This window comes from Archocentrus centrarchus, chromosome 15 (genome assembly GCF_007364275.1).
Source record: "Archocentrus centrarchus isolate MPI-CPG fArcCen1 chromosome 15, fArcCen1, whole genome shotgun sequence".
NCBI classification, from domain to species: Eukaryota; Metazoa; Chordata; class Actinopteri; order Cichliformes; family Cichlidae; genus Archocentrus; species Archocentrus centrarchus.
In genome coordinates, this window is record NC_044360.1 from 958691 (window position 1) to 971006 (window position 12316).

The 12316-nt window shown below is 45.4% G+C and overlaps 1 protein-coding gene across 2 annotated transcripts in view; it reads left to right on the forward strand.

Annotated features, from left to right (window-relative positions):
* Positions 1-1060: 1060 nt before the first annotated feature.
* The window catches only part of ninl (ninein-like), a 36636-nt gene continuing 25380 nt past the window's right edge, over positions 1061-12316 (forward strand). For both annotated transcript variants that reach the window (XM_030748373.1, XM_030748374.1), the window contains exons 1-4: positions 1061-1217; positions 3311-3521; positions 3606-3702; positions 5695-5885. In XM_030748373.1, coding sequence (XP_030604233.1) covers positions 3339-3521; positions 3606-3702; positions 5695-5885 — 471 coding nt within the window. In that variant the 5' untranslated portion in view covers positions 1061-1217; positions 3311-3338. The remainder of the gene's footprint in view (positions 1218-3310; positions 3522-3605; positions 3703-5694; positions 5886-12316) is intronic.

The following is a 12316-nucleotide window of genomic DNA, read 5'->3' on the forward strand; positions in this document are numbered from 1 at the left end:
AGTTCAGCTTCTTAAACCGTGGACGTGTGTGTATGTGTGTGTGTGTGTGTGTGTGTGTGTGTATGTGTGTGTGTGTGTGTGTGTGTGTCATCGCTGTGATTCAGTGTTTGTGAGGCAGATGACCACCCCCCACATGTTTGTTTGGTGTTTCTGTTTCTTCATCGGTCACATTAGAATCATCGTCTCTGTTTCTTCTGTTTTTACTGAGACATTATGAGATTATGTTTGTTCTGTATTCATGCAGACAAACTGCAGGTTAAACTGTAACTGGAATATTTGCCTGTGTATTAATGTGACGCTTCCTTCAAAGTACAACAAGAACTTGAAGAACTTCAGTTAAACATGATCAGAAAGAGTGGAGCCATAATCAGTGGGACACCTGACGAGGACAGGTACCACAGCAGCTGCAGGTGTGATGAGAGTGACGTCAGCATCTTCTTTAGACCCGTTCCTGTCAGAGGGTGTTGTTCGAACCTTTCCCTGATGAGTTTGCATGTGATGCAAGTGTCAGAGCTCTGAGTTTGTTCAGGTGGCTCTCTGATGTGTGACAGCAGTCAGCTGGCTTACAGTATTTATTGTTATTTCCAAAAATTATATTAAAAAGAGTTTAATATTTTTGATTAAGATGCAGCAGGTAATCAAACTGAATTTCCTTTGGCTCTCTGTGTGGGCATGTCCCCGCATTAATTTTATAATTGATTTCTTTTTGGATAATATTTCATGTTTAACCCCTGTAGTTTATTCTGTATTCTGTATAGACATACATTTTTAATGTGCCATTGTTTTTTTAATGTTTAACTCTTTTAATGTTTTATTTTGTTTTGGCTTTTAATATTATTGTAAGTCGCTTTGGATAAAGGCGTCTGCTAAATGTAATAAAGTAAAGTAAAGTATGTGTTTGTAATCAAAAATTAAATTGCGTTTTTCTTTCATATCAGTTTTAATCTCATTGTTAATCTTAATAAGTGTTTTCTTCTGTTGTCTTTGTTTTATTTTGAAAGGTACTGCTCCTGTTAAAATGCCTTACAGTTGGGGGCTTTTATTGTGAAGGCAATGCGGAAATGCCAGTGTGGGGTTTGGGGGTAGTCGGTGTGTCGGTAGGTCGGTTGGTGTTGCCGATCCGGTAAGTTGTGCTCGGTGGTTTGGCGGCGGAACTTCGGGAGGACATTCATGGAGGAAACGTGAAGTTTAACCGGAGCAGGAGAACTTTTCCCGCGGTAAGTCAGACTGACCGACCCGGCCGAGCTCCCGGTTACCGTTAACTTCAGCTGGTTACCGGGCAGACTCTCCGTTAGAAGGGGGGTTAAAGGCCGTGTGAGCTGGCGCGGGGAGCCCGTTTTTCCTTTCAAATGTTTATTTTTATTTATTTATTTATGTATTTATTCGCTCATTTGGGGCCGCGAGCCTTTTGTTCCCGCCGCTCGCGAGTCCGTTCCCATGGTGAAGCTTCTTCAGCGAGTCTCCGGACAGAGCCGAGGGGGTTTCCGGAAACGTTCGTGTTTACATTGACCGTAGCTGACGTTAAAGCGCTCTCTGAGGACTGCCGTTCAGGTGTGCCACACCTGCGGAGGCATTTAACACAGAAACACAAAGCAGCTGTGATAACAGCAGCTGTAGGAGGGCTGCAGAGGTCACTGTCGATAACAATCAGATGATTATTTGGGTCATTTTTATGTATATAGATTTTTTTATTTAGTTCGGTGTTTTTGTGTATATACTGTTTTCTAGTTTATTCTATTCTATTTTATTTCATCCTTCTTCTCTGTGCTTGAGCTGCTGCAATGTGCAAATTCCCAATCGTGGGATTATAAAAGTTTATCTTATCTTTAAACAGGAAGCTAAAAAATGAGCTGGGTTTAACTATAGAGAACCACCACAGACTGTAGAAACTCCCCATTCCCATCATTTAATGTGAAAAATAAGAATACATTATTATACAAAGGGTGCTGAAGATGGAGCAGCCAGACAGGAGGAACCGAGGAAGACCTCAGAGGAGGTTTGAGGCTGAAAAATGAACTCGGAGCTGCAGTTCCTCTAATGTCCACCAGAGGCTCCAGCAGTGGTCAGTCCTCAGCTAACTGAAGCCCCTGAAATGGACCTCCAGCTTTTTAACGCAGTTATCTGACCAATGATACGGCTGAGTGAAATTTGAAGATTTTATTTAGATGTTCCTGATTAGCAGGTGTCTGTGTCTGAGTGGTGCTCCCATACAGTCTGTGGATGCAGACTGATGACCGAACCACATATGGTCAAAAAAAAAAATCTACACTGCAGCGGCCAAAATGCTAATGTTGAGGCTTCAAGATATCCAGACGCGAACTGGTGATGTCAGTGTGTCCATCCTTTATATACAGTGTGTGTAATGTTTCTTTCTTTGATAAAAGGTCTGAAATAATCACTGAAACACTCAGAGAGGAAAGTGTCCTGTTTAACAAACCACCAGAGCTGACGGACACGGGGCTTCAGCTCTGCTCTTGGCCGTTTTAGAGAAAACTGCACAGGGATAATATCAGTGTGTTTGAGACATTATCAAAAGTTTTCAGGGTGAAGAAGTGCCGATGAAGATGATGGTGAAACAGCTGGCAGAGAGATCAGAGGAGCACTGATTGCTGATGATATAACAGGGACGAGGGAGGGAGGGGCTGAGACGTGTTTGAGGGTCATACATGTGGAATAACCTCTCTCTCTCATTGAAGAGAGATTTCCAGGATCTCCCCCTGGCGTCATTAAATACCAGTGAAGAAGAAAGTACTAGCTGTGAGGCAGCAGTGCTAACCACCACGCCACCATGCCGCTGCGTTTATGGTTTATTCTCTCATTAAATACTACTTACATTTTGGACCTGACTCAGGCTCGAGTCTTCTGATGTTCAAAGACGACAGTGGTGGATGATCCCAGCATCCTTACTATGGTAAAGGAGAAAATTAGGTTTATGTCCCATATGTCCTCATCTTCAGGGAAGCAGATATAAGCTGCAGACCTTCAGTTGTTCCAGCCCTCACAGGATTGGTTAGCAAAGCACCCTTAAAACCACATGGCTGGGATCAAATCAGATGCTCCAAACTGTATTGGGGCCTCTTGGCCAGGTCGTGTTTGTAAACGAGAACTGGTTCTCAGACATTTTACCTGGTAAAATAAAGGTTTAAAAAAATTAATACCTAGCTAAAATACCAAAAATGCATCGGTGTACAAACACAATACGTAGGCCTGACTCTGAGGTGAAGAAACTCACTGTTTTCTTCAGTGAGGAATTTTTTCTCACCTGTATCCTGATTAACCGCCCCAGCCTGTCCCCTGTTTTCTCTCCAAGTGTTGGTGTCGCAGCGTGATGCGCCGGCATGGAGGAGGCGGAGCACAGCCGCTACGTCTCTCAGCTGAAGGTGGAGTTCGACAGCTGCGACACGACAGCTACCGGCTTCCTGGACCGAGAGGAGCTGACGGCGCTGTGCCGCAAACTGCAGCTGGAGGCTCACCTGCCCCTGCTGCTCAGCACGCTGCTGGGAGAGCAGCACTATGGACGGGTAACACACACACAGAGACACACACACACACTGCTGGGTTTTCTGTTGATATCTTGAAATAAAAACTGTGTGTTTGTGGTTCAGGTGAACTTCGAGGAGTTTAAGGAAGGCTTTGTGGCCGTCCTGTCGCGCTCTCTGGACTTCAGCACATCAGAGGATGACAGCAGCTACCTGGAGCCAGGTGAGACACAGAAATGGGCGGGCTTGGAGAGGTCAGGGGTGAGAGGTTCCTGTGTATGTGTGTGTGTGTCTTCTTTGTTTTAAGGCCTTCACTCTGGACGCGAAAAATTTGTGTGAATGTTTCATGTATTAAAAATAATTTTTGGACTCCATATTCCTAATGCGGCCGTTCTCACCAACCACGTCATTTCACAGGACGAATTTGCTGCATTTATTTTTTAGGATCAAGTTTGATTTTTCAGATTTTCAGGTGTGAACGAACAGATCTGACCAATCAGACCGCTGCATTTGGCCCGTACCTCAGAATGTGCACCGCTATACAAAGATGTGGAAATAAAATAATCCAGTTTCACCTCAGACACACAGCTGCTGCTGCTCCGGGTCAGTCGGCTCTCTGTTATTCCTCAGCTTCCTCAGATGTGGTCCCAACTCTGCCAATAAGAGCTCAAAGTGCCCCCTGACATCCTGAAATATGACGATGATCCAGCTTCAGCTCCTGGATCGAGCCATGAACCCCGAATCTCCGTTTCTTCTTCCGCTTGTTTAGAAACATCAGGACCAGCTCGTCATCGCTTGATGTCGACTCAGAGGATAGAAATCCAGCCTCAAGGGGTCAAAGGTAGTGCACTCATAGTGCCGGTCCCCGGCCCACTGTGGCAACCCCTCAGAAAATAAGGAAGCAGCTAAAAGTACCCGTAGCTCACTGACGTCAGTGTATCCTAACTTTTCTCAGTAAGCCAGCAGAGGTCCTTTATACTCAGCTCCAGGTTATTTTTGAGCTCATTCAGCTTCCCATCAGCCAAAGTTAACCCTTTAATACTGAACCTGCTGCCGGCGACAGAACGTACTTCAAAAGTGCCGGCATTCGCAGACTTCCAGCAGAAATTACTGTAATATTCCTGTGTTGGATGTGAAGTACAATTTCTCAGCTTTCAGAAACCGTTGGAATTTTTTTGATAGAACAAACGGTCGCGTAATTATCCGACCTCAGCGGTGAGACGCTCCGTGTTGACCTGCTGTTCGCGGCAAGTAAAAGGGCGGGTAACGGCAGGTCAGCGGCGATCGCCCGGTGTTACAGGGTTAAGGGAGTAAAACTCAAAGCAAGACAGAAGGGATGAAAAACTACCAAAATAAAACAGGAAGATGAGACGGAGACTTTCTGAGAAACACAGCAGGCAGGCAAAGATATACATGAACCTGTAACTGTGACCTGAAACTAGACTGCAGACCACAGCAATCCTCGAGGCTAAACCGGGACTATAATTATAAAAACATAAGCAGGAAAGAACTAAGAACTCAAAACAGCATAAACACAGGAACTTAGAGAAACCCCGGGGTCAGCGACAGCGTCATTAGGATAAAGTTCATCATGCAGTCCACTACAGATCAGTGATTGTATTTCAGCCCCACTGTGGGCAGATTTCTAACACTCAGTCAATATTCTGTGACGTCTGCCTCCCTGACGGCACAGGAAGTAAATCTGGATTTCCACCAGAAAAGGATTTAGAGCCAGTTTACATGGAGTGACTTGAACTCGATTCACCTGCAGTACCCCACAGTCCACAGGTGGGCTACACCTGAGACCTCAGATACGCTGAGAGCGGGAATGCTCAGCCTGTGATTAGGGAGCGTAAATGGACAGATAAGAGCTGAACATCTGAAGGTAAATGATATTTATTTGTCTGCTTCTTTGTTTTGAAAAAATCATATTTAGTGGCAGTAAACCTTTTTTATTTGTGTAAATAACAGCGTTCCTCTGCTCAGCTCTAAAATACAGGTTTGTTTTTACTTGTTTAATTTAATGTTATTTATAACAGGGTTTAAACTGTGTGACGTTCAGGGTTTTGGTGCAGTGAGAGAAGGATGGGTGCACGTGCACTCAAGGCTTCCAGCTTGTTTGCTTCGTGTTTCTGGCTCTGAGCCTCGCAGTGACGACTTGCTGACTTACAAAAATGTCCTCGGCCTCTCAGTCTGCTCCTCTTCCTCTCTGCAGCTGTTCCAGAGGAGGTGAAACCAAAGTTCGTGAAGGGAAGTAAGCGTTACGGCCGCCGCAGTAAGCCCGACGCTGCGCTTACCTGTGACTCAGAGGAGTCGCCGCCGTCCAGAGCGGAGGCCTCAGACTCATCACCGAGCGGCGTCCGAAAGGCCAAACTGAGACGAGCGACGTCTCTGGAGAGCGTGGAGGTGAGACAGCTGGGTTATCTCCTCCCTCTTGGTTTTATCTTCAGATGCTGACTTCCTGTTCTGCGTGCCGCTGACTGCGTTTGAGACGTTAACACAACAATGAGTTTTTCTTTCTTGGTGTTTTGTGTGCTCGCAGGGCCAAAATGATGAGTTTGTCCTGAATCCTGAACTGACCAATCAGCCCACATTAGCAGAATTTTATATTTGTCTATAATAATATATAAAAGGACAGTCGTTCAGTTCAGACGCATGATCGATGCCGGATGTGTGAAAACACAAAAAAATAAAATGTGGATTTTCTGTCTGGAAGGAGGTGGGAATAATTATTTCAGCCGTTTAGCTCCATTCACTCTTATTCAGCGAGGACCGCCTCAGAGCGCCCCCTGCTGGACCGCAGCATGTTTCACGATTAGCAGAAAGCTCAGACGCGCTGACGTCTACACGATCAAAGTGGAACCACAGGCCAGCGATTTCCCCCAAACCCACGGTGACAGACGCAGAGGCTCGCGGTCCGACAGAAACATGTTCAAACCCCGATCAGCCTCATTTTGTCTGCTTCATAATGTATTTGGTTAGAAGGTCGACTCGGTTATTGGAAACGGTGTTTGATTACCGTGCTGTGAAAATCTGAGGCAGCATTAGCCAGAGTTAGCAGCAGATGTGACTCAGACCGTCCTCGGTTCACTCTGAATGTTTATGGAGGCTGGAGGTCGGCCCACAATTACAGTAATTAGAACGCTGAACTTTAGAGCAATTTTCAAGTGGTTTGGGTTTTAGTTAAAAACTCTGGAAATGCCTTTGAATGTGAGCTCGCAGACGTCCTGAAGTGCCCACAGACTCGTCCAGAATGTCTCGATAATATGATTCATTTAGGAGTTAAAATCGGGATCGTCTGCTCTTTGACAGCAGCCAATCAGAGACAGAGGACAGGTTTGTGGTCCTGTGCCAGAGCATGACTTCCTGTATGTCTCAGCAGCTGATGCCTCCATACAGGCTGCTGCTTCTCACACACTGACACGCATTTAGTGTTTGGATATGATCCCTTTAACCACCTAAAAGGCTGGAAACCAGTGTGAGACTCTGATGGATCAGCTGTTTCTGCTGTCTCCTGCATCCTTCTAGTTCAAAGGTTATTCATTCATCATTCTCAGTGTCTGCGTTGGTGTGTTTATCACAGAGGATTATTTTTGGTTAGCTTGTTAACAAAGCCATCAGTCTGAGTCATACCCACAGGAAAAAATGAACTTTTTTCTACTTGGATTTTATATTTTTATGTGATTTTAGGTCCAGTGTGTTAATCCAGACAAAGTGAAACAATAACTGTGCAGTCACACGTGAGGCTGTGCTGAAAACAGTGAAACCAAACAAGGTGAGGTGAACAGTGTTTAAGGTCAAATATGAAGGTCAAAGCAAAAACAGCTGATTGGACCCAGAGCAAAACAAAACAAAAACTCTCCCTCTAAACCTGCCGAACATTTGTTCAGGATATGATCCGCAAACGTGAATATGTGACACAACTCTGGAGTCTCTATCAGTCCGATCGATCAGTCTGTTATCGACACATCAGGCATCCTCTCATTATCAGAGAGAAGAACGTTCACAGAACAGGGAAGTTGTTTCAGTTCAGCTTGTTAAACCTTGGAAAATGATGGAGAGTCTGTGAGACCCACAACATCAAAATCAGCTAAAACGTCCTTTGTTCCTGATGTTGTGTTTGTGTATCCGTGCTGTTGTGTTTGTGTAGCACCTGCAGTGCTGCCACAGTCGCCTCCTCCCTGTGTGTGTGTGTCTGTGTGCCTGTAGGCTGTGTGCAGCAGCGGCTCTGTAATTAGAGTTTCTCGTTTTAGGGTTGGAGCTGGAGACTGAGGGTGGAGTCAGTGCGGGGGGGGCACAGTTCTCTGTCTCTTTGTTCTCTAACTGTGTGAGGATGCTCTGACCTTTGACCTCTGACTGTTCTGTGGGAGTTTGGGCTCCAGCTGCGGTCCGGTTCCCTGTGTTTGCGTGCGGGCTGGGTGGGGCCCGCTCATCTCGGGTTTCAGGGCCGCCGAGACTGCGAATACCTGAGGGGGGAGGAGGAGGAGTGAGGGAGGAGGTTGGTGGTTTCGGGGGTGGAGGTCTTTCAGGAAGTGGGGTTGTGAGGAATGCGGCTGCTGGCAGACGTTCTGCTGGTTTGGCTGCTGGTTTCTCACTTTTCACTGCAGCTGCTCTGCTTCAGGCCACTGCTGCAGGACGATGGCTGCAACTCCTCTTCATCACTTCTTCACACTGAAGTCGCTTTTTCCTCGGCTCATTTCTTTCACTGTTTTTCATTAGGAAACAGTTGGACCGAAGCCTTCGCCTCGAGTAATTTGACCTTTAAGCTCACAGTTGCTGAAGATTGTTGAGGATGTTGGGATGCATTACATTTGAACATTTTCCCGCTCGGCCTGAGTGTGTGTTCAGACGAAACACATTTTCCTCGGTGCAGCGACCAGGGCGTGTGTGTGTGTGTCTCTGTCAGAGCTCAGTTTGTTTTTTGTGGCTGTCCTGATGGATCAGCTGATGTGGAAGCAGCAGAGAACAGATCTAACACCAGCTTTAACACAACGCTGTTTATTTTTAACAGTGTGATGATGAAGTCTTCAGAATGGACACAGATGTGAACCTTGCACAGTAACACACACACACACACACACACACACAGGAGAATCATCTCGTATTTTAACCTGAAAGCAGAGCACATGGTTCAGAGTACAGTCATGTGACTTTACTCTGAATTTAGGATTTTTAAAGAGTCCCGCGAGAGTTTGCTGAACTCCAGACCATTTTTCCGTTTTTCTGAACAATCAGATGACCCTGGTTAGTCAGGGTCAGGCGCATCCTCGAGTTGTCATGGAAGTCGTGGTTTCCAGTGGCCCAAACCGGAGTATCGTCGTCTGTATACATGACCAGGTTCGTGTCCCCCTGCAGGAGGATTCGATGGGGCTTTTTTCCACATGTTGCTGTATTCCAGACAGGAGACCAGCCGTAGATGACGAAGTTGCCGTCTTCCTGCAGATGACAGCAACAGAGACAGTTGAAGCTACAGCTGAAGGAGGATATTATTTTTAAACCTCACTGACACAAAAATATTTACTAGTAAATTTTCCTTCAGAAAACAGTAGAGCACAGTCTTTAAATTCATCGTCACATCTGCACAACAAGATGTGTGTGTGGCTTGCCGTCAGCTGTTACCTGTTTTGCTTATTTTTGCTTTGTTTTTCTTCAATAATGTTTCCACTTTTCTGGTTTATGACCGCCAATTCCTGACTATCAAAGTCATCGTTGAAGAGCAATATCGACTGCTTCCAGGACGTCAGGATTTTAAAATCCCGCCCGAGCTGGAGACTGTACCGCTGTACCTTCGCCACGGCCCACTTTGTCTTCCTACTAACAAGAAATGCCACAGAAAACGGGGGAAACGAGGTGGTGTGTTAGCTAAGTTTAAACACTACCTGGCAGCCTCCCCGATGGTCAATCCCTGTGATTTTCTGAATGAACTTGCCCCGGATCCCAGGTGGACCATATCCTGGCGGTCACTAGAACCCGCTTATCAGTGGATTGTACCTGTGGCTCTGCGGCCTACTGTCCAGCTTCCTTGGTGTCCCTCACCCCGTCTACATAGAGGTGGAGTGGATCACCAGAATCTTCGCCCCCTGGGTTGTGCATCGCAGCCGGATAGCGACTCTGTTTTAGCCAGGCTCGCCCTGGTTAATGCTAGGTCTCTAGCCAATAAGACTTTTATTCTGAATGACTTCACCTCTTGACGCCTGCATTTTCTCCTGGTGACAGAAACTTGGCTAAGCTTGGGTGAGTTGAGCCCGTTTTCTGAACTTGTCCCTCCAGGCTGTCACTACCTCAGTTCTCCTCGGTCAACCGGCCGAGGCAGAGGGTTAGCTACTGTCTATAAAAACAGCTTCAAATGCCGGCAGCTAACAGCTGATGTTTAGTCCAGCTTCGAACTGCAGTTATTTGAAATCAAGCTGTCCCCTCCTGTACTGTGTGCACTGGTTTACCGACCACCAAAATACAAGAATGACTTTATCCAGGACTTTTCTGAATTTTTGGCAGGAGTTACACCATAATATGACAGTGTTTTAATCCTAAGTGATTTTAATATTCATGTCTGCTGGTTAAATGCGCCACTGACGAATTATTTTTTTTTAAATATTATGGACTCTTTTAATTTTGTTCAGTTAGTTAAAGGCCCAAAACACAAACGTGGACATACTCTGGATCTTGTGCTGTCTAATGGCCTCCCTCTCTGTGACAGTGAAATTTGTGAAGTTAATTTTTCTGATCACATGCCTGTAATATTTGAGATTTCATTTTCATGTCAGTCAGCCAAACCTGATGTGCCTGCACACCAATCTCACACGGTTACTTTGGTTACTGCTGATCATTTTGTTTGTAGTTATCAAAATAGTAACCATGCCATACTTTATGATAGGCCCAGCCTTTTGAACAGTGATGAGTTACTTTCTCTGTTCAGTTTCACCTGATCAGAAATCCTTGACTCCATCGCTCCTCTCACAGTCAGGAGACCAAAACTTAAAACTGAGCCTTGGCTGAACAGAGTCACAGAGAACTCAGACAGATGTGTAGAAAGGCTGAATGAAAATGGAACAAGGATAAACTTCAGGTGTACTTAGAGAACCTTTGCTGAACTATCAGAGAGCTGTAAGAGCAGCAAAAACAACGTATCTCTGAGATTGTGTCTAATAACTGTCACAGACCCCACATTTTATTCACTGTTATTAACTCTGTTCTTAATCCTCCCGGTGCTCCTCCTCTTGTAGCGTCTAAAGCTGTGTGTGAAAAATTACTGAGATTTTTTGTTGATAGGATTGTTAATATTAGGTCTCATATTATCCCTCCTGTCACTGACCCATCTGCTCACACTAACCTCTGTTACCTTTGACCTCTTTGAGCCCGTGTCTTTCTCACTGCTGAATGAAGTAGTCCGCCACTTGAAACCCACGAGATGTCCTTTAGATATTATTCCATCTCGCCTACTGAAGGATGTTTTTCACACAGTGGGAATGAGTGTGCTGTCTATGATCAGTAGCAGTCTTAATTCTGGGTGTGTCCCTGCTGATTTTAAACAGGCTGTGGTAGAGCCTGGTCTTAAAAAACAAAATCTTGACCCAACTGTTTTATCCAACTTCAGACGATTTCTAAACTGCCATTTCTTTCTAAAGTCTTGGAGAAAGTTGTCCTCCTTCAGCTCCAGACCTTCTTAGACCATAATGGTATTACTGAAGTATTTCAGTCTGGGTTTAAAGCACACCACAGTACTGAAACTGCACTTTTAAAAGTTTTAAATGACCTTTTAACTATTACTGACTCAGGGAACTCTGCCATTTTAGTACTTTAAGACCTCAGTGCTGCCTTTGATACTGTAGATCATGGTATCCTTATGTCTCGACTGGAACACTTTGTTGCACTTGAATGGTTTAACCCCTTAACTGGCAGCAAAAAAAATCACCTGAAACAACTACATAACACCCTCTGGTTATTATTGGCTCTGAACGACCCATTTCATAGCCTATTAACCGGCTGCGTCTGGTCCGCGGGCCGAATGAAGTGCATTTATATGGCAGGCTAGACCCGCCCATTTTGACTGACACCTCATTCGGCCAATCATGTTAAGAAATGGGTTTCCCAGAGCCAATAATACTCAGAGGGCATCACGTAGCTTTGTCAGGTGATTTGGTGCAGCCAGTTACATGATTGGCCGAATAACGTGTCAATAAAAATGGGAGGGTCTAGCCTGCCATATAAAAGGGACTACAAACGGCCCGTCACCGGGCCCTTGCCAGTTAAGGGGTTAAATCCTATTTAACAAACAGAAGTTTTACAGTTAGGCTGGGAGATACTTCTTCCTGAAAGCCTGCTCTCATGTGGGGTGCCCCAGGGGTCCATTCTTGGCCCAGCCCTTTTTTCAATTTATATGCTCCCCTTGGGCTGAATTTTTAAAAAACATTGCATCCCATTTCACTGTTACGCAGATGACTCGCAGATCTATCTGCCACTGAAACTAAATTCAGCGAGTCCGTTGAAGGCCTTACTGGACTGTCTGGAGGAAGTTAAAACACGGATGGCACGGTTACTAACCGGCACTCATAAACGAGACCACATATCCCCCATACTAGCATCCCTACACTGGCTGCCAGTCAGTTTTAAAATTGATTTTAAGGTTTTACTATTTGTTTTTAAGGCATTGCATGGGTTAGCACATCCCTACATCTCTGATCTTATAAGTCTGCATACTCCCACTACATCATTGAGGTCTGCTGAGCAAATGCTCCTAACTGTCCCGAGGTCCAGATTAAAACACAGAGGTGGTCGAGTCTTTGCAGCTGTTGCTCTGAAACGGTGGAACAAGCTGCCCCTTCATATCAGGACCTCTG